The sequence below is a fragment of the Carassius auratus genome, unplaced genomic scaffold (assembly GCF_003368295.1).
Source record: "Carassius auratus strain Wakin unplaced genomic scaffold, ASM336829v1 scaf_tig00216123, whole genome shotgun sequence".
Taxonomy (NCBI): domain Eukaryota; kingdom Metazoa; phylum Chordata; class Actinopteri; order Cypriniformes; family Cyprinidae; genus Carassius; species Carassius auratus.
This window is the reverse complement of record NW_020528421.1, coordinates 328221-352368: the sequence shown is the minus strand read 5'-3', so window position 1 is coordinate 352368 and position 24148 is coordinate 328221. Positions and strand designations below refer to the sequence as shown.

Below are 24148 nucleotides of genomic sequence, written 5' to 3'. Positions count from 1 at the left end.
ATGTGATTGTTTTAAATGTGCTTTATAAATAAAAGAACTAGAACTAAATATTGCATTTTGTGTGTTAATCCTTCCTCTCAGTGCGTCCCGCCTTGTCTCTGTCCTGTGTGAAGAGGCCTGATGGATCAACCTTGATTCTGTGCTCTGTTGAATTTTACAATGATCCTCTTGAACAGTTTTGGATCAGAGACGGAGACTTTCTCAACAGCTCGTTCTCAAATAAATCATTCAACGGATTCTTCAGTCAGCAATCATACCTTATACTGCCACCACAGACCTTCAATGATACAGTATACTCCTGCTGGTTAAACCACTCCTCCTTAAACAAACCACTCATGGTCAATTTATCAAGCTCTGTCTGTTACGAAAGTGGGGGTAAGTTTAGAGCTGTTACGTATTTCTTATTTCAATACCCCTTTTCACACAGTAATACTGGTAAAAAAATAAAATTACCGGAATTAATTTACCTGTATTTTTTAAAAGATCCTGTTCACACATGATCTCTTTACGGCAATTTACTGGTAATTTTCCGGAAATGTCTGTATGTGTGAAAGGGCTTAATGTGTCATACTGTTTTCATGAGGCCTTTGCAATTGTTCTGTCTCATAGGTGTGACTGTGACAGTAGTGTTTGTCATGTTGACAGTGGTGTTGACTGTCTTGTTGATCACTCCAGTCATATGTAAACATTACAGTAAGTCTCAGTGTTTACGCTAATGGTTTGCTTATTCTGATTCAAGTGTCGTTCTGAAACAGAAATGGTTCACATCCATTTTTGCATAAGATTTCATTAGATATCAAGCAATATGTCACTTTATCACATTAAGTTAATTCTGTTAGCAGAGTGAGTCACAAATCTTTCACACTAAGTGCCAGTTCACCGTGCCATGATCACCTGCAGTCTGAGATACTGTACTCAACACTGGGTAACCATCATCCGGTCCCGTGCAGCCCTGCCATTGTCCCATCATTTGTACAATAAACACTGAATGAGCGCAATGTTAGATTTGTGTGCATCTTCTTCACAACACCAATACAACAAAATTTAGTTATGAGGCCAGTTGCATGAACTGCTTAAACTTGTTTTAAAACAATAACTCATCTAAATAGTTTTCTTCATAACTTAAGTCATTTACTAAAAGATTGATTGGTCGAATTTGAATAAAAAAGTAACACAATTACTTCTTGGTTAAATTCTATTGGTCGAGCTCATTAAGACATGGTTACTATATATGCAAAAGCAGTATGTGACAAAAAAAAAATTACCTGGATGACCTAATACTTCCAGAATATTCTGAAATGTGCATATGATTGGCACTTTACTAAAATTTGATTGATTTTATTTGACTTAAATTTTTAAACTACATTTGTTATGCATCTCTTACATGTTTCTGTTTGAGTTTGTTGTGTTTGAAAGTCATTTATTGTCAGGGCTGTAGCTGGGGTTTGTGGGGCCCCAGTACAGATTGGACCAGTGGGCCCTGTTTGAAACTTTTACATTATTGTTTATTTTGTATGTTCGTTCTATTTAATAATTTGTGCTATTTACACAATGTTTAAGTTTTTCAAGTTTGTAGGTGTCCAGGGACAGAAACCGAATAATCTAATGTAAAATAGCACTGCAGTCTTCAATGTAAAAATGTAAAGGTCCCCTTCTTCGTGATTCCATGTTTTAAACTTTAGTTAGTGTGTAATGTTGTTGTTAGAGTATAAATAATATCAAAGCTCAAAGTTCAATGCCACGCGAGATATTTGATTTAACAGAATTCGCCTACAAAAAAACGACCCGTTTGGACTACAGCCCTCTAGTTCCTGTAGAAACGACGTCACTAAAACAGTTTTTTTGACTAACCTGCCCACATGAATTCACAAACAGGGGGCGTGGTCTTGTTGCGCTCCGACGGAGAAGAAGGAAGAGCTGTGTTTGTCGCCATGTCTTTTGAAATCTTTGTTTGGGCTTCCCAGGGACGCTGTACTTGGAGATTAATGGTTTCAATTTATGTTTAACTCGGTTCCGGAAAATTAAAATCCACATGTAAAACTATGTGCAGCAAATTTTGCTGAGGACAGCTTGCTGAGGACAACTTTCTCAATCAGTTTAATGCCGGATTCGCAAAAAAGATTATTCTTGAAAGATGGAGCAGTTCCCTCTTTGTCTGGAGAAGGCGTTGTTTATGGACCACAACCGGTAAGTGTATTTTATTATTTAAGTTGGTGCGTTTAACAGTTTCTGTAACTTATTACACAAAGGGCAACGCTGTTTAGCTTTGTTAACTAGATGTTAGGGCTGTGCAAAAAAAAGAATGCGAATTTCATGCGCATCTCGTCAGTAAAAACGCTCCTGTGACTATAAATACATCTCCAGCACACCCTCCTGCCCACTTGCTTCTCAAAACTAGCCCAGTCGCGTTTGCAGGAGGGCAGCGCGCGCTCAGCTGCTGTCGAATCACAACACAGGAACCGCTGGCACAATCAGAACTCTTTACGTATTTCTGAAGGAGAGGCTTCATAGAACAAGGAAGTCATCAGCCTGTTTTTATGACAGTGAAAACAGCGGTATACAGATAGGTGAATTGTTTGAAAAATACTGTGTTTTTTTACACGCGAAACATGAACACATGTTATATTGCACACTGTAAACACAATCAAAGCTTCAAAAAAGCGCATAAAACTAATATAGTCAAAGCAGAACATTTCTCACATTATCACAGTTTATTAACTATACTTTAGATAATCCCTTACGAAAAATAACCATGGTTTTATTATAGTTAAACTGTAGTAACCCATGGTTTTTTGGCCCATGGAGTGTTGACTTCCATTTGTATAAAAACAGATTTACTACAAATACCATGGTTAAACTATGGTTAATATAGCAAAACCATGGTTAATTTGAAGTTACTATGGTTTAACTATAGTAACCATGGTTTTTTGGTTTTATTTGTAGTAAAACCACGGTTAATTTTCATAAGGGATGGCAACAAAATATGACAAGAAGAGTCAACAAATTCATCTTGATAATGTCAGATAACTTTGATAGAAAGGTATATACAGTAATGGATTACTATCAATCAAAAATTCAGACAACTGTTAGTATGAATATAATTACACAATTATCAATACTTTGTTGACCAATTACCAAGCAAAGCTTAATTTTGTTCAGTCTGTTATGTAAAAAGGTTGTATTAGCAATTAAAGAAAAAAAACGCTAAGGCTAGTCATAGTCAGGTCTAGTAAAATAAAAAATAAAAAATTATACCTGGTGTTTGAACAATTTTTGTTTTAACTGTGGAATAATTATTGTTAAATCTACAAAGTAATTCAGTCAAGAGCAGTGAGTGATTTTCTTTCTTTACATTAAGGACAAACACTGCAGATTGGGGTGGTCACTTTAAGAGACAGTGCATCCAATATAAGGAAATACATCCGATTTCTTTGTCCACTGTTTATTTTCATTTAAGACATAAATCTTTTTTGTGTAATTTTTTTTCTCTCGAGAATACCCTCCAAGATGGGTGTTTTGACATAATTTTGTATGTATCAGCCGTGGGCCCTTATAATCATCACCACCTTTCACCTCACTAGCGATGGCCCTGTTTATTGTACAATGTCCAATTTTTTCTCTGTAACCATATACAAAGTCAGAAAGTGTATGATGCTTAGTGTTTTAAAATCTGTTCAGATTACAAAGTTGTGTAGAGTTTTTCAACCTGAATAGCTTCAACAAACAAAACTGAAGCCTAAAAATAGCATTAACATTTTGTACAAATAAACATGAGGAAGTCACTTTGAAAAAGCTTCTGACAGCCTTAAGATGCAACTGAAACTTGTTTGCAAATGCAGGCAGTAATTCAGTCTGAGTATATCATCCATGCAATGTCTTTGTGGTCATGATATAATTTATTCTATTTATTTCTTATCGCCTTTTCACATGTGACCTAAATGACAGCGTCCCTGCAGCACACATGCTCACTACCTCCCACACTGTGTGGTTAAAATAACTACACCTCACTGGTTTCTCAGTGCACAAAAGAAGTTAAAGGCAAATGAGGTATAGAGGATATTTGATTTAACCATTTGATGTCCCTTATGCTTTTAGACTGTCACAGCTGCAAGCCATGGTGTTACTTCTCTATTGTAGCTTGGACAATGAGTAACGCCCCATTTATATTTGTCCAGTGAATGGAAGAATGAAAGAGAAGATAATTTGTGATTGGCTCTGGATGAACAGATAACATTGTTTGTCACGTGGTAACTGCATGAGAACACATAGTGCTCTTGATTGCCATGTCTTAAGCTTTGAGTTATTTTTATTTCAGTCTACAAGACAGGTGCTATCTCTGTACTACATCATATTACTCGAGCTTGTGTCTGACTTGACTAAAATTACGCAGCTACCTCAAACCAACATCTCTTCTTCATTTGCACCGTCATGAGTTAGAACAGCAAGTGTCTGCAAAATACAAAAGAGGATGCCGTTTCTGAAATTCACCATGGTGAGAATTTTTCATATTACATAACATCGGTTAAAATATATATCTGCAAATATATTATTTGTTGAATTTGGTAAATAGCTTGAATCATTAATTTTGTTTCTGACATAATCATATACAATACATGTTTTGGGTGGTTTTATGATGCATGAAATTTAGTCTCACATTGCACCACAGAAAGAATATATTTTGAAACTCTTGATACTGATTGGTCAGTCTATTGTTAAATATATTTAGTAAATTTAAAATAATTGCTGAAGTGCATAACCAGGAGTTTGACTTGGCAAACAGTTTCTACTTGTGCTAAATTCACTTTTTTATATCCTCTGATTTTTGTTTTGTTTTACATTAATTAATTTCAGTTCAAATCAACATTTCATGTACTTTTAACTAAGCACATATGCAGTTAGTGAAACTTTTATTTCCAGACTCAAGGTCCGTTAACAAGAAACACACAATACAAACCAAGACAATACACGTTCAAAAAGACAGTGATAGCTATACTTCCTCATACACTCTTAAAGATAAAGGTGCTTACATGGTTCTTCACAGCGATGCAATAGAAGAACCATTTTTGTTTCCAAAAATAACCATTCAGTCAAAATTTCTTTAAAGAACCATCTCTTTCTTACCCTTTTTATAATCTGAAAAAATCCTCTTTTGCCACAAAAAAACCTTTTGTGTAAAAAAAAAAAAAAAAGGTTCTTCAGATGTTAAAGGTCCTTTATGGAAACATTTAGACAAAAAGGTTATTCTGGCATCCTGAAGTAACTTTATTTTTAAGAGTGAAGAGGACTGATATCGCACTTCAGTAAGTCTAGGATTTGACAAAAATATTATAATATTATTATGTGAATTGTCCAAAAGTGAGATAATATACCGCTTGTAATTAGCACAGAACAAACCACAACAGTGTATCCATAATACAAAATGTATCACTATCTTCTCGACTGATTTATCTTGCTGTTCTCTTCTCAATAGATATTATCAAAGTGTTACGCTTTGACAACATGTGTGTGGATGCTTCTTTCTTTGTTTCCTGGTAAAGATTATACAATTCTGTTCAATTTTAAGCAAAGATTATAATCATTTTTGGAAAATCACTGAATTAAATCTTCATAATATAATGCCTTCAAATGTAACTGAATATTTATTGTCTGTCATGTCTTTTTCAGTGTTTATAGCTGGACATGCATTATTTAACGGTATCTCGATTCAGACGGTCCATCGAGGAATGTCAGTCAATATCAGCTGTAACTACAAACCATCAAATGACAGTGATGGTTTCATAGTAGAACTGCAAACTAATAGCACATTGTGCTCAGTGATGAAAAATAACAATTCATGGATAAATCAGTCATGTAGAAATCACAGTAGATTTATTTGGATTCAGGAAACTGTGCAAATGGCATTTGAAATATCAAATCTGCAGATAAAAGATACTGGCACTTACAAATGTGTTGTGACAAGAACTATACCACCTCCTTCTGTGCTTTTGAGAGAAGAAACAACATTTGTTCAAGTGATTGGTAAGAATTCACAATGACAAGTCATTTGAGTGCATATAACAGTGTATTATTTACAGTATTTGCTCTTGATAAATGAGCATTTTACTATAATTGTCTTATATTTCATATAGCACACCCAGTTGTGTCTGTGTCAGATGTAAGTGCATTGGGTGGAATAACCACGATCCTGTGCATCTCTGAGGGGTTTTACCCTTCAGCTCTAGAGCAGCTGTGGATGAGAAATGGAGCATTTCATAATGCCTCATTCACAAACAGCACTGACAAAACCAACCCTGATGGATCATTCACCCTCCATTCATACCTGAAGATATCTGACCGTGCACACTACTCGTGTTGGGTAAACCACTCATCCCTGAGCCAACCAGCAATAGTCCACGTGTCTCCTGATTGTTACGGAGACAGAGGTATTCCTTATTTTTTATTGAAAGTACTAACAGCATTAAATACCATAGTGTGTCTCATGGGCTAGTTCTGTTAAACAATCAGTTTTGTTATGTAATTCTGCTCAATAACTTTCTTCTATAGATAAAAATGTATGGATAGCTCTGGCTACCTCTGCGCTGCTGATTCTCACCATACTGATTATCACGGCTGTGTGTAAGCATTCCAGTGAGTTTAACATTTGATCACCAACACATGGTGTATATTTTTTCTAATCAGTTTAAATCTCAGTAACCAATTGCAGAATAATGCTGTCAGTGAAATCTAAAACAAATGCTATAAGAATCAGAAATATTCTGATGGAGTCATTATTCTCATGTTCATCCAGGAAGAGCACATCACAGGTCTCCTGTAAGAGTGAATGTCACACCTGAGCCTGATCTCCAATCTCACCTGCAGTATGACCTATATTCATTGTTGGGTGACCATCATCCAGTTCCATGCAGCCCTGTCGGAGTCCGCTCATCTCCACAGTGAACACCAAATATTTAACATTGATAGATTTTACATTGATAGACATCCAGATCCATTTCTTGTATGTAATATATAGTTTCTATATGATTATTTAACCTCCCATTTTGCTGCTTGTACTGTATGTTGACAGAGTATATGACACATACAAAATATAAGGCGTGTGATCTTTGCCAGCAAAGGGATACTCCACCCTCAATTGAAATCTTTGTCATTAATCTCTTACTCCCATTTCATTCCAAACCCATAAAACTCTTTTTCAGCTTGGAATAAAACTGAACCCTGCTTGCTTTCAAAGCAATGCAACACTGTTATACTAGATTTGTCTGATCAATGAAGGGCTTAAAGAAGACAACTGTTGTGACTGGCTTCTCACTGGATGGATACTGATCAACAAAACAAAACTGTTATTAAGGAGGCCTATTTTAGTGATTGATTAAAAACAAATGATTTTCAATAAGAGACGCTTTTCACAAACCGTGATAAACACGTATCCTATACAAAATAATTAATGTTGTACGTTTTAAATACATAGTGTACATTTACACTAGCTACACTTTCTGTTAGCCTACGCTGAAGTTCAATTACAAAAATGTTAACGCTGCTCCGATGAGGTTTCTAATATCTAGTGCTGCTGAACTTATCTTTTTTTCTTCTGGCTGTTTTCGTTCGTATAAAATTGCCAGTCATATAAAAAAATAGAATAGTAGACCAGTAATGTATCACATTTCTATCTTTGTTTTTTATTATTATTAATTCTGTCCTGTCTCTTTATGTGTTTATAGCTGGACATGCATTATGTAAGAGTTTAGGTTCATCAACGAATGTTAGTCAATATCAGCTGTAATTACAAATCATCAAGTTACAGTGTTGGTTTCTTAGTGGAACTGCAAACTAATAGTATATTGTGGTCAGTGATGAAAAGGAACAATTAATGGATGAATCAGGCATGTAGAAATCACTGTATATGCATTTGGAATCCAGAAACTGTGCGAATGGCATTTGAAATATCAAATAGAAAGTAAACCATCCAATTCACTGGAGACTGCTTAAGGTGTTCCCCAAGGATCTGTCTTGAGACCCCTTTTATTTACCATTTATTTAAACAGTCTGGAGTATGACATTCAAGATGCTAACCTTAATTTTTACGCAGATGATACTATCATGTACTGTAGTGCTTCTTCTGGGCAGCAAGCCTTGTGTAAGCTTCAGTCAGCCGTTTATATTTTCAGGCTCAAAAACACTTGAAAGTAATTTATTTATCTTCAGACCTTACAAGGTACTGTGATTGAATTAGTAAAATAGTACAAATATCTTGGCATCATTGTTGACAAAGTTTTATCTTTATTTGACTTCGGAGACGCAAAGTATCAGTTTGCACCTTCATATCTTCTGTTTACTTTAGATGCAGTTTATCATGGTTCTCTATGATTTATATCAAACTTTAAACCCTCAACTCATCATTGTGCCTTGTATAACAGAGTGGGTTGGTCCTCATTGTCTAGTAGGAGAAAAATGCATTAGTACTTCATTATTTACAAAGCCATCTTGGGGATGTTGCATTCTTATCTTTCCTGTCTTGTAAAACAGAAAACTGTTGATAAATATTTTCTGCGTTCTCAAAACTATAGAAATTTGCTGTCTTTGGATCGATTTCAAGAAATCACTTGGCAAATGTAAGATAAATCAGTGAAATGCAGTTGTTTTAAGTCTTTTAAGTTTGTTTGAATTGTGTAAGTCTTTGATGAAACTTATTGTTGCTCATCTTGGCCATGTCACTCCTGTAAAAGAGATTTTTAATCTCAGAGAGTTTTTTTCTGGTTAAATAAAGGTTATTATTAAAACAGAAATCACAAAATGGCATTTGAATGTATTTATTGAATAACAGTGTATCATGGATATTATATGCTCTTAATAAAATAAGCATTTTATTGTAACTCTTATATTTCATATACTGTAGCACAACCCGTTGTGTCTGTGTCAGATGTAAATGCATTGGGTGGAATAACCACGATCCTGTGCATCTCTGAGGGGTTTTACCCTTCAGCTCTAGAGCAGCTGTGGATGAGAAATGGAGCATTTCATAATGCCTCATTCACAAACAGCACTGACAAAACCAACCCTGATGGATCATTCAGCCTCCATTCATATCTGAAGATATCTGACTGTGCACACTACTCGTGTTGGGTAAACCACTCATCCCTGAGCAAACCAGCAATAGTCCACATGAGTCCTACTGACTGTAATGAGAACAGATAGGGGTTTAATGGCATTACACATAATATAAATACATTACACATAATATAAATACAATACAGAATGACCCTTCATTAACCTCTCACTTACAGGTTATAATATTCAGATAGCTTTGTTCATCTCTTCACTGCTAACTTCAGTCCTCATGATCATCACAGCAATGTGTGAGTAGGCCTATGCCACTGAATTTAAAACATGATCATATCTCCAACACAATGTCATCCTCATGTTTTAATGAATTTGAATGCCATTGATCAGAGCGCCCCATTTATTTTTTGCATCAATAATCTGTTCTCAAGGTTGTCCATACAGAGCCTGTCAGCAGCCTGTGAGCGTCAGTGTCACATCTGACTCTGAACTGAAGACTGTGGTTCTGTATTCAATACGGAGTGATCCTCATCCAGTTTCATACAGCAACTGTCACCTCCACAAACCTGATTATTGCAGTTTATTATTCCAGTGAGACATGTAGACCCGTTACTCAAAAAATAAAGTATGTCCAATTTTAAAACCCTGATTGGTGTTTTTTTTTTTTTCATTAACTGGCCCTTTTGTCTGATTTTGTGTAAAGTGGAGAAGGTTTAAACAAACTCTCAGTGAAATCTAGACTGCCTAAAAACTTTCACTTTCTACTGTCCATCTTCCAAGAAATGCTGCCACCTACTGATCTGTGGAGTGGACAATCTTTCCTCTTGACACGTATAATCATGAATGCTTTGCTAATTCAGAACATACTGGAATGTATTCTATTCTAGTTTAAGTGTGTCCAATGCAATCCAGGTTGTGATATTATTTCATGATTGTGATAGTCTATAAAGGGCTACCCACATTTTTAACACATTTATAAGAGTGGGAGTAGCTACATCCTGATAGGTATTTCCTGTTGACAAGACGTGCTAGCTCAGTTCAGCACATTTAGGCTATTACGACTGCAGTGTATGCCCTGATAAAAAATAAATAAATAAAAATCCTGCTGACAAGATGTCCTGTTTGTGTTGAAATTAAAGGTAGAATTAGTAGTTCGGATTGGATATGTCAAATTTTCACAACACAGACACCATATCATGAGTCCACCAGCTTATCAGTTGTGACCCTGGATCATAAAACCAGCAGTCAGAAGAAGCACAGGTATATTTGTAGCAATCGCCAACATAGGAAGATAAAAAAATCATTTTCCATTAAAGATCCTGTTCCATTAAGATATTTTGTCATATTATGCACATTCATACAACTAGAACATACACTTTTAGCAGTTACTAAGTAATTATTTATTAAATCAGTATCTAATCAAGTATTCCATTTCGGACACAGTCACAGACTTAACAAAGTAGCTATGTTAATGCAACTGGCTCACGGTCTTAAAATTTGATTGGTTTTAAATTTGATGCAAAAGTGCATTAGTAAAAGAGATTCATTGAGTCTTTCTTGCAGATTACACCAATACAACATGCAACAAGCGACTGTTTTTATAAATGAGTCTTTGAATTATGCATTCAGTTGATTTGTTCAGAATGATTCAGGCATGAAACATGAGTAATTTATTGAAACATTCACTCAACAGATTAGTTCAAAAACAGAAAATGCATTGCTTCTGTGATGAGATGCTCAATGGTTCATTCTGCTGTGGCTTCCTTTCAAACTATTGTCATTGGTGGAGCCTTAATGGTTAAAGTAGCTGGCAATATTGCGTATAACATATATGTACTTAATATTAAAACTCATAAATATGGTGTTTGCCCAAATTTATTAGCGCGGCTCTGGTTATCTGCGGTTGTGTAATCATTACACTATTCAATCATTACACTAAAGGCTAAATTTTTAGTCCAAACACACCAGTTTCCAAAAGTTACAGCCAGTCTGCAGATTTTGGGCAGCTGAGTGACAGATTTTTGGGTTGACAGAAATTTGTGTAGTTTATAATAGGCACAGACTCAGATTTTTAAGCCTTAAACTTCATCTAGTCATTTGTTATGCATCTCTTGCATAAGTTGAGTTTGTTGTGTTTGAAAGTCGTTTATTGTGCAATGTCCAGTTTTTTGTCCATAACCATAAACAAAGTCGGAAAGTGTATGATGCCTCATGTTTTAAAACCTTTTCAGATGACAAAGTTGTGTAGAGTTTTTCAACCTGAATAGCTTCAGCAAACAAAACTAAAGCCTACAAATAGCATTAAGATTTTGTATAAATAAACATGAGGAAATCACTTTGAAAAAGCTTCTGACAGCCTTAAGATGCAACTGAAACTTGTGTGCAACTGCAGGCAGTAGTTCAGTCTGAGTATATCATCCATGCAATGTCTTTGTGGTCATTATATAATTCATTCTTTTTATTTCTTATCGCCTTTTTCACACGTGACCTAAATGACAGCGTCCCTGCAGCACACATGCTCACTACCTCCCACACTGTGTGGTTAAAATAACTAGACCTCAATGGTTTTTCAGTGCACAAAGATGCTCAAAAGAAGTTAAAGGCAAATGAGGTATAGAGGTCATTTGATTTAATCATTTGAAGTCCCTTGTGCTTTTAGACTGTCACAGCTGCAAGCCATGGTGTTACTTCTCTATTGTAGCTTGGACAATGAGTAACGCCCCATTTATATTTGTCCAGTGAATGGAAGAATGAAAGAGAAGATAATTTGTGATTGGCTCTGGATGAACAGATAACATTGTTTGTCACGTGGTAACTGCATGAGAACACATAGTGTTCTTGATTGCCATGGCTTAAGCTTTGAGTTATTTTTATTTCAGTCTACAAGACAGGTGCTATCTCTGTACTACATCATATTACTCGAGCTTGTGTCTGACTTGACTAAAATTACGCAGCTATCTCAAACCAACATCTCTTCTTCATTTGCACCGTCATGAGTTAGAACAGCAAGTGTCTGCAAAATACAAAAGAGGATGCCATTTCTGAAATTCACCATGGTGAGAATTTTTCATATTACATAAGATCGGTTATAAGATATATCTGCAAATATATTATTTGCTGAATTTGGTAAATAGATTGAATCATTAATTTTGTTTCTGACATAATCATATACAATACATGTTTTGGGTGGTTTTATGATGCATGAAATTTAGTCTCACATTGCACCACAGAAAAATATATTTAGAAACTCTTGATTCTGATTGGTCACTCTATTGTTAAATACAGTATTGTTCAAAATAATAGCAGTACAATGTGACTAACCAGAATAATCAAGGTTTTTCGTATATTTTTTTATTGCTACGTGGCAAACAAGTTACCAGTAGGTTCAGTAGATTCTCAGAAAACAAATGAGACCCAGCATTCATGATATGCACGCTCTTAAGGCTGTGCAATTGGGCAATTAGTTGAATTAGTTGAAAGGGGTGTGTTCAAAAAAATAGCAGTGTGGCATTCAATCACTGAGGTCATCAATTTTGTGAAGAAACAGGTGTGAATCAGGTGGCCCCTATTTAAGGATGAAGCCAACACTTGTTGAACATGCATTTGAAAGCTGAGGAAAATGGGTCGTTCAAGACATTGTTCAGAAGAACAGCGTACTTTGATTAAAAAGTTGATTAGAGAGGGGAAAACCTATAAAGAGGTGCAAAAAATGATAGGCTGTTCAACTAAAATGATCTCCAATGCCTTAAAATGGAGAGCAAAACCAGAGAGACGTGGAAGAAAACGGAAGACAACCATCAAAATGGATAGAAGAATAACCAGAATGGCAAAGGCTCAGCCAATGATCACCTCCAGGATGATCAAAGACAGTCTGGAGTTACCTGTAAGTACTGTGACAGTTAGAAGACGTCTGTGTGAAGCTAATCTATTTTCAAGAATCCCCCGCAAAGTCCCTCTGTTAAAAAAAAGGCATGTGCAGAAGAGGTTACAATTTGCCAAAGAACACATCAACTGGCCTAAAGAGAAATGGAGGAACATTTTGTGGACTGATGAGAGTAAAATTGTTCTTTTTGGGTCCAAGGGCCACAGGCAGTTTGTGAGATGACCCCCAAACTCTGAATTCAAGCCACAGTACACAGTGAAGACAGTGAAGCATGGAGGTGCAAGCATCATGATATGGGCATGTTTCTCCTACTATGGTGTTGGGCCTATTTATCGCATACCAGGGATCATGGATCAGTTTGCATATGTTAAAATACTTGAAGAGGTCATGTTGCCCTATGCTGAAGAGGACATGCCCTTGAAATGGTTGTTTCAACAAGACAATGACCCAAAACACACTAGTAAACGGGCAAAGTCTTGGTTCCAAACCAACAAAATTAATGTTATGGAATGGCCAGCCCAATCTCCAGACCTTAATCCAATTGAGAACTTGTGGGGTGATATCAAAAATGCTGTTTCTGAAGCAAAACCAAGAAATGTGAATGAATTGTGGAATGTTGTTAAAGAATCATGGAGTGGAATAACAGCTGAGAGGTGCCACAAGTTGGTTGACTCCATGCCACACAGATGTCAAGCAGTTTTAAAAAACTGTGGTCATACAACTAAATATTATTAATATTAAAAAATATTATTTAGTGATTCACAGGATTGCTAAATCCCAGAAAATTTTTGACCAGAAAAGTTTGTACAGTCAAAGGTAGACACTGCTATTTTTTTGAACACACCCCTTTCAACTAATTGCCCAATTGCACAGCCTTAAGAGCGTGCATATCATGAATGCTGGGTCTTGTTTGTTTTCTGACAATCTACTGAACCTACTGGTAACTTGTTTGCCACGTAGCAATAAAAAATATACTAAAAACCTTGATTATTCTGGTTAGTCACATTGTACTGCTATTATTTTGAACAAAACTGTATATTTAGGAATTTAAAATAACTGCTGAAGTGTATAACCGAGAGTTTGACTTTGTAAACAGTTTCTACTTGTGCTAGTTTCAAATTTTTTATGTCCACTGATTTCTTTTGTTTTGCATGAAATAATTTCAGTTCAAATCAATATTTCATGTAATTTTAACTAAGCACATATGCAGTTAGTGAAACTTTATTTTATTTCCAGACTCAAGGTCCGTTAACAAGAAACACACAATACAAACCAAGACAATACACGTTCAAAAAGACAGTTATACCAACACTTCCTCATACACTCTTAAAAATAACCATTCAGTCAAACTTTCTTTAAAGAACAATCTCTTTCTTACCCTTTTTATAATCTAAAGAACCTTCTTTTGCCACAAAGAACCTTTTGTTAAACAAAAAGGTTCTTCAGATGTTAAAGGTCCTTATGGAAACATTTAGACAAAAAGGTTCTTCTGGCATCCTGAAGTAACTTTATTTTTAAGACTGATATCGCACTTCAGTAGATTCGTCAACAACATTATAATATTAATATTTGAATTGTCCAAAAGTGAGATAATATACCGCTGGTAATTAGCAAAAAACAAACCACCACGATGTATTCATAATACAAAATGTATCCCTATCTTCTCCGATGATTTATCTTGCTGTTCTCTTCTCACTAGATATTATCAACATGTGTGTGGATGCTTATCTCTTTGTTTCCTGGTAAAGATTATACAATTATGTTCAATTTTTAACCCGTGTGCATTGTTCGAATTCAAATCCCTTCGATTATGTTAGGGATGAAAACATCCACTAAATTAAACTGCTGCAAAAATGTATCAAGATAAAAAATTTTTTTTTGCATAAATCTATTAATCAACCTCAGTCCTGATCAAAACTACCACATGTAAAAATCCAATATTTTAACTCTTTAATTGCCAAGTTCATAAATGATCACTGATTTGGGGGGGGGGGGATGGGGGGGGCAAACAAAATGACTTATTTTCAATATAAAAAGTAATTGTAGCTGGATATTTTTTTTCTTTTTTACCGTTTATCACAGTCTTGGGCATAGATTAGTAACAACATTGGCTTTGATGCATTGTTAGTTTTTATGCAGCATAAGTTAAAAAATAATAATAATTCATTGTTTGTGGCTGTTTTTGCCCCATTGACTTCCATTATACTGACATTATTTGATTGCAAAGCCATGTCACCATATAATCATGCATTCTTGATTGTTGGTGGTTTTCCCTGTTTGGAAGAGGTACAAATTTTTAGTTTTACAGTTAATCACTAGGTGGGACCATTAACCCTTAAGATAGGCCTGTGAAAAAAAAAACTTCGTTTCTGGCTTGCATATGGAGTTTAGGGTTGTAACATATCAGTTACTTCAATGATCGATTGTCGTTTAAATTAATAATCGATTAATCGTTGACCAGTCACCAGCATGACAGGATGTGCAAAGCCACACACACACATACACAAAACACTTTCTCACCTGAATTAATGGGGTTTTAGTCTAAATATAAAATGCTAGTAGCAGGATTATAAAATGAATAGATTGTAGAGAGTGTGTCGTACGTTTGAGATCATTTTACTTTGCTGACTGTTTTCTGGCACAAAGACCACTGAACATGCCTCTTTAAATGGTTTTGTGGTGCTCGTTGTTGTATTTTAAAAAGACAATTGCAATGTTTTCAACTGACATTATGGCATTTAAAATAAAATTATCCCAAACTTAATTGTGGCGCGCGTATCACTTTTCATATTGAAGATAAGTCATTTTGTGTGGGGTTTTTTTTCAAATCAGTGACATCATTAATGAACTTGGTAATTAAAGAGTTCAAATCTTGGATTTTTTTAAACATTTGGTAGTTTTGATCAGGACTGAGGCTGATTAATAGATCTATGCAAAAAAAAAAAATTCACAACCTCTGATTCATTTTACAGCAGCTTAATTTAGTGGATGTTTTCCACAAAAGGGTAGTGAATTTGCCCACAGTCTACTGTTGAGTTTTCGAAAATGTTCTAAACATTTTCCCAAAATATGAATCCAAATAAGATTTGTCACCAAAAATCTTTCCATTTGCTGAAACACAGAGAAAGTTGTGGCCAAAATCAAACTCAACTTTACCCCCTAGTGGAAAAAAACATCACCAACAACGCATAAGGGTTAAGCAAAGATTATAATAATTTTTTGAAAATCACTGAATTAAATCTTCATACTATAATGCCTTCAAATGTAAATGAATATTTATTGTCTGTCATGTCTTTTTCAGTGTTTATAGCTGGACATGCATTATTTAACGGTATCTCGATTCAGACGGTCCATCGAGGAATGTCAGTCAATATCAGCTGTAACTACAAACCATCAAGTGACAGTGATGGTTTCATAGTAGAACTGCAAACTAATAGCACATTGTGCTCAGTGAGCGAAAATAACAATTCATGGATAAATCAGTCATGTAGAAATCACAGTAGATTTATTTGGATTCCAGAAACTGTGCAAATGGCATTTGAAATATCAAATCTGCAGATAAAAGATACTGGCACTTACAAATGTGTTGTGACAAGAACTATACCACCTCCTTCTGTGCTTTTGAGAGAAGAAACAACATTTGTTCAAGTGATTGGTAAGAATTCACAATGACAAGTCATTTGAGTGCATATAACAGTGTATTATTTACAGTATTTGCTCTTGATAAACGAGCATTTTACTATAATTTTCTTATATTTCATATAGCACACCCAGTTGTGTCTGTGTCAGATGTAAGTGCATTGGGTGGATTTCCCACAATCCTGTGCATCTCTGAGGGGTTTTACCCTTCAGCTCTAGAGCAGCTGTGGATGAGAAATGGAGCATTTCATAATGCCTCATTCACAAACAGCACTGACAAAACCAACCCTGATGGATCATTCACCCTCCATTCATACCTGAAGATATCTGACTGTGCACACTACTCGTGTTGGGTAAACCACTCATCCCTGAACAAACCAGCAATAGTCCACATGAGTCCTACTGACTGTAATGAGAACAGAGAGGGGTTTAATGGTATTACACATAATATAAATACATTACACATAATATAAATACAATACAGAATGACCCTTCATTAACCTCTCACTTCCAGGTTATAATATTCAGATAGCTTTGTTCATCTCTTCACTGCTAACTTCAGTCCTCATGATCATCACAGCAATGTGTGAGTAGGCCTATGCCATTTAATTTAAAACATGATCATATCTCCAACACAATGTCATCCTCATGTTTTAATGAATTTGAATGCCATTGATCAGAGCGCCCCATTTATTTTTTGCATCAATAATCTGTTCTCAAGGTTGTCCATACAGAGCCTGTCAGCAGCCTGTGAGCGTCAGTGTCACATCTGACTCTGAACTGAAGACTGTGGTTCTGTATTCAATACTGAGTGATCCTCATCCAGTTTCATACAGCAACTGTCACCTCCACAAACCTGATTATTGCAGTTTATTATTCCAGTGAGACATGTAGACCCGTTACTCAAAAAATAAAGTATGTCCAATTTTAAAACCCTGATTGGTGTTTTTTTTTTCATTAACTGTCCCTTTTGTCTGATTTTGTGTAAAGTGGAGAAGGTTTAAACAAACTCTCAGTGAAATATAGACTGCTTAAAAAACCTTCAAATAATAATAATCTTCACACACACACACACACACACACACACACACACACACACACACATATATATATATATATATATATATATATATATATATATATATAAAACAAGAATATATTTTTAAATATATTTGTTATTCATCAACAATCTTTCCTCTTGACACGCATAATCATGAATGCTTTGCTAATTCAGAACATACTAGAATGTTTACAGTTTAAATGTGTCCTATGCAATCCAGGTTGTGATATTATTTCATGGTTGTGATAGTCTATGAAGGGCTACCCACATTTTTAACACATTTATAAGAGTGGGAGTAGCTACATCCTGATAGGTATTTCCTGTTGACAAGACGTGCTAGCTCAGTTAAGCACATTTAGGCTATTACGACTGCAGTGTATGCCCTGATAAAAAAATACAATAAAATAAATAAATAAATAATCCTGCTGACAAGATGTCCTGTTTGTGTTCTAATTAAAGGTAGAATTAGTAGTTCGGATTGGATAGGTCAAATTTTCACAACACAGACACCATATCATGAGTCCACCAGCTTATCAGTTGTGACCCTGGACCATAAAACCAGCAGTCAGAAGAAGCACAGGTATATTTGTAGCAATCGCCAACATAGGAAGATAAAAAAAATCATTTTCCATTAAAGATCCTGTTCCATTAAGATATTTTGTAAAAATGTCAAAACATATTTTTTATTAGTACTATGCATTGCTAAGAAATACATTTGAAAAAGTTTAAAGGTGATTTTCTATTTTTTCTGTCTTTTTTTTTTTTTTTTTGCACCCTTAGACCTCAGATTTTCAAAATAGTTGTATCCCAGCCAAATATTGTCCTTTCCTAACAAACCAAAGTAAATGGAAATGTACTGTTTTTCGTTTTCATCATTCTGGCTTCTGGGTAATCGCTTTGCTGCAAAACACAATTTTTCAAGCTAGAGGGCGCCATTGTCCAATTTATAAAAATTACACATTAAACCCCAGCTTTTTCAATAATAATATTTTTATTATATATTTTAATATTAAAAAGCGCCGTATGCTTATTTGATTTGTTTCTTTATTTTGATTAAATTTACAGAGTAAAATACTTCCTTCCGTTATTTATTTTATTTATTTGAATAAATTGGCGTCAGCTAAATGAATTAATGTAAATGTAAATATGCGTGCTCTTCAACACAAAGACGTAATAAATGCTTTTTATTTTACTGTTTCAATTTACTTTTTATGTATTTGTTATGTGCTTCTGTCATAAACTGTTTAATAAAAACACTGAATCTTTCGCTTCACGAATCAAAAGAATCGAATCGACTGAATCATTTTCATTTGAGCATGCGCACAAGACAAAGTCACGTCAACGTCACCACATATTCTCGCGGAGCAGAGCTGGGAGTGTGTTGTCGTGCGCGGCAGGCAGCAGGAGTTGTCCACATGTGGATGAAAGGAAAACCCGGTCAGTCTGTTTGTAGAGATGTAGCGAGCTTGCGTATAACTAATTTATGTTTAGTAGCTCCAAATATTAAATTAAGAATAATGTGAAACTAATGGTGGTAAAGGAAAGGAAACGGCGGTTGTAAAGCCAACTGAAAATGGAATCGAGGCCATGGTAACTTCGGCTAGGCTACAGTGTGTTAACGTTAATTTCGTTTTGTAATAATTATTTATATATATATAAAATTAAAGAGAAAATACCTGGAAATGTAAATATTGAATATTGTATATGTGACATTTAAACAAGGCAGTTGTTAGCCCGTGTTATGTTAACGTAACTGTTACTTATTTAAGTTTAGTTGGGAAACTGAATTGTTCCTATGTAACTACAAATAAGTTAACTGACCAAATAAGCTTTTGTGCAGATAAAGGGCAATAATCATCAATACATAAAAAAAAAAATTCTGCAAGTGCTCTAATCTAACTTAATGTAACGTTAGATAGTATTTTCTTAGGTTAAACAATAATGCAGAATTTCATACTCTTTGCTACTAACGTTACTGGTCGTTTCTGTTATGGTCTTGTGTTTCAAACGGTCGTGATGTATTTAGCGGGCAATCCCGCCTACTGGCCGTCCAGCTTTGTTGATCACGTGATGTAACGTTAGTTCACACGCTAGATGAAGTGTCTACAGAGATTTTAGGAGCTTATTTTTGTGATGTTTTCCAATTTGATGGGTTTATGGTTTAGAATGTAACCGGTTCTGACCTTTAAAAAAGAAGTATGAAGCAGGATCGATCTATCTATCTATATATATTTACATTTACATTTATTCATTTAGCAGACGCTTTTATCCAAAGCGACTTACGAAATGAGGACAGTGGAAGCAATCAAAAACAACAAAAAATAGCAATGATATATAACTGCTTTAACAAGTCTCAATTAGGTTAAGTACATGTAGCATGGGCTTTTAAATAATATAATAAATTAAAAGAAAACATAGAATAAAAAAAAGAATAGAGCAAGATAGTGTTAGAGGTCTTTACACACACACACACACACACATGGTCTTACCAGTGTTGTTTTGGATGGTGTGGAAACATTTTCAGGATTCTTTGGACAACATTTATTTGAAATATGCTAGATGATTGTCTTTATTTTTGTCAATGTAATGTATACTTAAATAATCTTTAAAAACATTTGTGTAATTATTAATTTATAAAATTGTTTTTAATTTACTCAATTTTATTGTGATTTTGTTTTTTACCTTGAAAATCGTGTTTGTTTATGAATTCATATTCTTTGGTATTAATTAATATCAAAGGATGTGATTGTGGTATTTGTACTCATTAATGTCTCTGTATTCACAGAAGTAGGACCTGGATTTCAGCTGTGCAGCTAACAATGAAGAAAGAAATAGCAGCAGTGGTATTTTTCCTGAAGCGGTTGATAAAGAAGGCTGAGAAGTTGGATGTGGAAAAGGTGGAACTTTTTGTGGAGCGGTTAACGGTAGCATTACAGGAGAAGTACAAAGGTCATTGGTATCCAGACAACCCCAGCAAGGGCCAAGCATTCAGGTACAGCCCTCTGAAAAGCAGAACTGTTCATTGACATCCTTAGGTTCACAGACAGTCAAAACCGATGCATCATATTTAATTGAGCTATAAATGTATCTTTTGCAGGTGCATCAGAGTGAACCGCTTTCATAAAGAGGATGCTGAATTGCTCAGAGCTTGTGCTGAGAGTGGAGTGCAGTACAAGGACCTCAGTCTGCCTAAGGAGCTCACGCTGTGGGTGGATCCTGGAGAGGTGTGCTGTAGGTGAGTTGATGAAATAAAGCAGATTTATTTAGATTTAGATTTGTTTTTTGACCTCTTTCATACTGAATCGGCTATAGGTATGGCGAGAGGAGTCATGGTTTTACTGTAGCCACCTTCTCAAGTGATGATGATGATGATGATGATAAAGAGGATGTGATAAAGAAAGTGACGAGCGCTGTAGAGAAGGTCACGTCAGATTACCACTCCGGATCCTCCTCGGATGAGGACACCAGCTGTAGAGAGGCCCAGTACACCCCACCTCTCCACAACTACACTCCATACCAGGTACAAGATGTTTGTATTGCCTTAATTGCCACAGTTACACTACTGTTCAAAGGTAGCTACCTTTTTTTTTTTTTGAAGTCTCTTCTGCTCACCAGGTGACATTAATTTGATGAAAAATACAATAAAAACAGTAACAATGTCCCTGCTTATTAAGAATTGATTTCTTAAAAGAAATCTTACTGACCTCATACTGTGAACAATAGAGTAGGTCTGTTGACTAAAGCAGAATATTAACAATATTTATAAGTACTCCTTTAAATGTTTTTAGACAATCGTTTTATTTAGAAGTGTCGTGATTTAGATGTTTTTTACAGAGGTTTCAGCTGGGAACATTTAGATTTGATTTATTTCAATAAAATATTTAACCGAAAAATCTGCTGTCTGTTTTTAAAGGTGTAAGAAATATATAATTAATGGCCCCTAGCACACAGTAAATCTGGGAAATTACCTCTAAATTACCCGCATGATAATATACAAATGTGCTGTTCACACAATCAACAGTGTTCCTTCTTTTTTCCAGTAGGATACCATTCACACATCAGAACCCACACTCATTCACAGTCTCTGATGTTAGTCACTGGAAATTACCTATAAAAGATGCACTGTCAAGTGTATTCACTCACCTGATTAAGGAAATGTGCTTTAGTTTCACTGTCTGTCTGAGCTTTTTTAAACTTCTAAGTAACAGGCATAAAGATGATTATACAGAATGTGTTTTTGCATTAGACACATTATAGATGCTAACAGTACCACAGTTACTTTATTGCACAGCTGTGTTGCTGGTGAAAGGGGGGGAAAGGCAGGTCTTGACTGCAAGATAATGAACAATGGTTGGACCTTTGTCTACTCTAGTGCATGTTCAGATAGGAAAAATTAATTACCGGTATTGTTGAAGAGGTCCTGCACACCTCCTGCTCTCTTAATGGTAATTTACCAATAAAGACTGTATGTGTAAAAGTGGCGTTTTTTTTTTTCTTGAAGAAAAGGTGCAACAATTGCCAGCTTTTAATCAGACATGTCAGTTACAAACCGTACTTCAAAGTAAGGTTACTTACTATCAAAGTTTGAGTCATGCACCTTTGCTTCAAAGCAAGATGGACCTTTGATTTTTGGATGCATCTCCTCTTCAGCTGGTTGAGCACACTTTCTTTAACTTTTATGTGAAGATAAGATTTTATGCAATGAGTTTAACGAATATGGCAATAATATTTTGAGTTTAAATTTTATCAAAGTGGAGCTATGAATTGTAGACATTTTAAAGGGTATTTTAGTAACTTAAAGTTACTTTTCTCAGTAAAATATTAATTTTTTTAAGCACTGTTTCTTACTTTTTCTCTTGTGAATTTTTTTTTATGAATACAGCTTGTATATGCCAGTGCCCCAGTATGGCATCCTGTACCAAGGAAGAAGTTCGGCCCGGGGAAAGGGCATTACCTCCAGCGGCCACACTACATGATCCGTCCCCCTTGCAGACCCAGTCATTCCTTTAAACCGCACAGCTGGTTCCAGCACGGGTACCGCAGCAAGCACGGCTACTGGGGCAGCACTTAAAACCTAGTACACCGGCTTCAGTAACCACTGTTACTACAGCATGAAAGTTTGTTGGTGTCAATGTGAGGGTTGTTCCATTGGGAATTGTTTTTTGAAGTTACCACTAAGATGACTGACCAAATTTTTTTAAATGTATTTTTGTAGTTCTGCTGTCACTGTTTTTTGAATTTGTGACTGGTCAATTTTTTTTTAAAGAATAATAACAATAACTGTCTGCACTTTAGAGTATTTGTAATAGAACATGTATAAGATAAACTTCGTACAGATTGGATTAGTAATATTTCAAGTATTTAAATGTTTATGGTAATGAAAATGTGCTGTATTTATGTTATATGGGATCATTTGATAACACTTTACATCATGTTTTTGTCATAGTTTCAGTGACCAAATATTTTATTTATTCACAGTAAAGTATTTTGTATTGCATAGACCTCTTAAATTATGGATATTAAAATTTTTCACGAATATAAAATCTTGGATTTTTTAAGGTTATTTTTGTGTTTGTAGTTTTATTAGAAAAACACTAGGTGGCAGTAGGACATAATATTTCACTCCTTTTCTTTGTAACTGCGCACTTTAAATTAGGGCACAGCGCAATGCAATACTTTGACTTGTTTACTCAATGGTATCGAACTGCAGTGCTCTTTTTATAGTACAGTCTTGTTTATCTCATTCTCAAGCAGTTATTTTATGGTATATGGAAGTTTTACATGGACACACATGTAGTGCAGATGTGTTTTTTTACGAGTCAGTTCAACAAGTTCACTGTGCTTGCCACACCTTCCTCTCAGCAGAGCAAACTGCTCACAAACTCTGACCAAGTCTAGAGGAAATGACTACAATTCATGGCTATCAGCCCCACCATAATAGACTCGAGAGGAATTGCTTAACAAATTCACTTCGCTTTTTCACACACCCTTGTCTGTTATATTACTATAATGTGCATCCAATATGCGCCTTGTGCTTGGAAAACAGGTTGCTATTAATGCACTGTTCAACAGTAGTTGTGTTTCATTAGTTTTTTTTTTCTAGTGCACAAACCCACGTTCTGGACTTAGAATGAATTAAATAGTATTTGTGTTGGTTACAGTTGCACAAATCTAGGCAACTGCATGGTTGATTAATAACAATTATGTGTGATCATACAATTCTATGTAATAGACGGAATTATAAATAAAAACGTCAATTAATTTATTCAACTGATGTAATTGACCTAAATGGACAGCATGCAGTTTTATATGATTAAGCTTGCAAAAACAGATGCACATATTACAAATAAAATCTCCACCTTCAAGTAAATAAAACGCATACACAATTTTCTTAAAGTAGTGCTCCCGATTCGGCGATGATTCACACATGAATCATTCTTTTGAATCGGCTCGTTTCTATGAACTAGTCAAACAATGCAGCAGAACGCTCGGAAATGAATCACGAATTAGTT

The 24148-nt window shown here is 35.2% G+C and overlaps 3 protein-coding genes across 6 annotated transcripts; all 3 read left to right on the top strand.

Moving 5' to 3' along the window:
• The first annotated feature begins 2126 nt into the window (after nucleotides 1-2126).
• On the top strand, nucleotides 2127-8780 carry LOC113097145 (uncharacterized). Of its 3 annotated transcripts, none has more exons than XM_026262343.1 (7): nucleotides 2127-2187; nucleotides 4316-4492; nucleotides 5471-5531; nucleotides 5665-6018; nucleotides 6129-6422; nucleotides 6544-6627; nucleotides 6788-8780. In XM_026262343.1, the coding sequence occupies exons 2-7, from the start codon at nucleotides 4469-4471 to the stop codon at nucleotides 6934-6936; spliced, it is 966 nt and encodes a 321-aa protein (XP_026118128.1). In that variant the 5' UTR covers nucleotides 2127-2187; nucleotides 4316-4468; the 3' UTR covers nucleotides 6937-8780. The 3 variants fall into 3 exon arrangements, with proteins under 3 accessions (XP_026118128.1, XP_026118129.1, XP_026118130.1); XM_026262344.1 differs by having other exon boundaries at nucleotides 2144-2187; nucleotides 4391-4492; XM_026262345.1 differs by lacking the exon at nucleotides 2127-2187 and having other exon boundaries at nucleotides 2556-4492; nucleotides 6544-6615.
• Nucleotides 8781-13999: 5219 nt separating this feature from the next.
• LOC113097146 (uncharacterized) lies at nucleotides 14000-17493 on the top strand. 2 transcript variants are annotated; one of them, XM_026262347.1, is made up of 5 exons: nucleotides 14000-14679; nucleotides 16239-16592; nucleotides 16703-17011; nucleotides 17091-17162; nucleotides 17298-17493. In XM_026262347.1, the coding sequence occupies exons 1-5, from the start codon at nucleotides 14658-14660 to the stop codon at nucleotides 17459-17461; spliced, it is 921 nt and encodes a 306-aa protein (XP_026118132.1). In that variant the 5' UTR covers nucleotides 14000-14657; the 3' UTR covers nucleotides 17462-17493. The 2 variants fall into 2 exon arrangements, with proteins under 2 accessions (XP_026118132.1, XP_026118131.1); XM_026262346.1 differs by lacking the exon at nucleotides 14000-14679 and having other exon boundaries at nucleotides 16153-16592.
• A 1485-nt stretch (nucleotides 17494-18978) lies between these two features.
• On the top strand, nucleotides 18979-23873 carry LOC113097153 (protein BTG3-like). The gene is made up of 5 exons (XM_026262360.1): nucleotides 18979-19073; nucleotides 20422-20628; nucleotides 20734-20871; nucleotides 20949-21156; nucleotides 22519-23873. The coding sequence occupies exons 2-5, from the start codon at nucleotides 20456-20458 to the stop codon at nucleotides 22705-22707; spliced, it is 708 nt and encodes a 235-aa protein (XP_026118145.1). The 5' UTR covers nucleotides 18979-19073; nucleotides 20422-20455; the 3' UTR covers nucleotides 22708-23873.
• The last annotated feature ends 275 nt before the right edge of the window (nucleotides 23874-24148 follow it).

Bases quoted from the DNA above. Each gene is read 5' to 3' on its own strand.
- LOC113097145 (XM_026262343.1), top strand. From the start codon at position 4,469: ATGCCGTTTCTGAAATTCACCATG. The intron at 5,532-5,664 runs GTAAAGATTATA...TGTCTTTTTCAG, and splicing joins GCTTCTTTCTTTGTTTCCTG to TGTTTATAGCTGGACATGCA. The intron at 6,019-6,128 runs GTAAGAATTCAC...TATTTCATATAG, and splicing joins AACATTTGTTCAAGTGATTG to CACACCCAGTTGTGTCTGTG.
- LOC113097146 (XM_026262346.1), top strand. From the start codon at position 16,190: ATGCCTTCAAATGTAAATGAATATTTATTGTCTGTCATGTCTTTTTCA. The intron at 16,593-16,702 runs GTAAGAATTCAC...TATTTCATATAG, and splicing joins AACATTTGTTCAAGTGATTG to CACACCCAGTTGTGTCTGTG. The intron at 17,012-17,090 runs GTATTACACATA...TCTCACTTCCAG, and splicing joins GAACAGAGAGGGGTTTAATG to GTTATAATATTCAGATAGCT.
- LOC113097153 (XM_026262360.1), top strand. From the start codon at position 20,456: ATGAAGAAAGAAATAGCAGCAGTGGTATTTTTCCTGAAGCGGTTGATA. The intron at 20,629-20,733 runs GTACAGCCCTCT...TATCTTTTGCAG, and splicing joins AGCAAGGGCCAAGCATTCAG to GTGCATCAGAGTGAACCGCT. The intron at 21,157-22,518 runs GTACAAGATGTT...TTATGAATACAG, and splicing joins ACAACTACACTCCATACCAG to CTTGTATATGCCAGTGCCCC.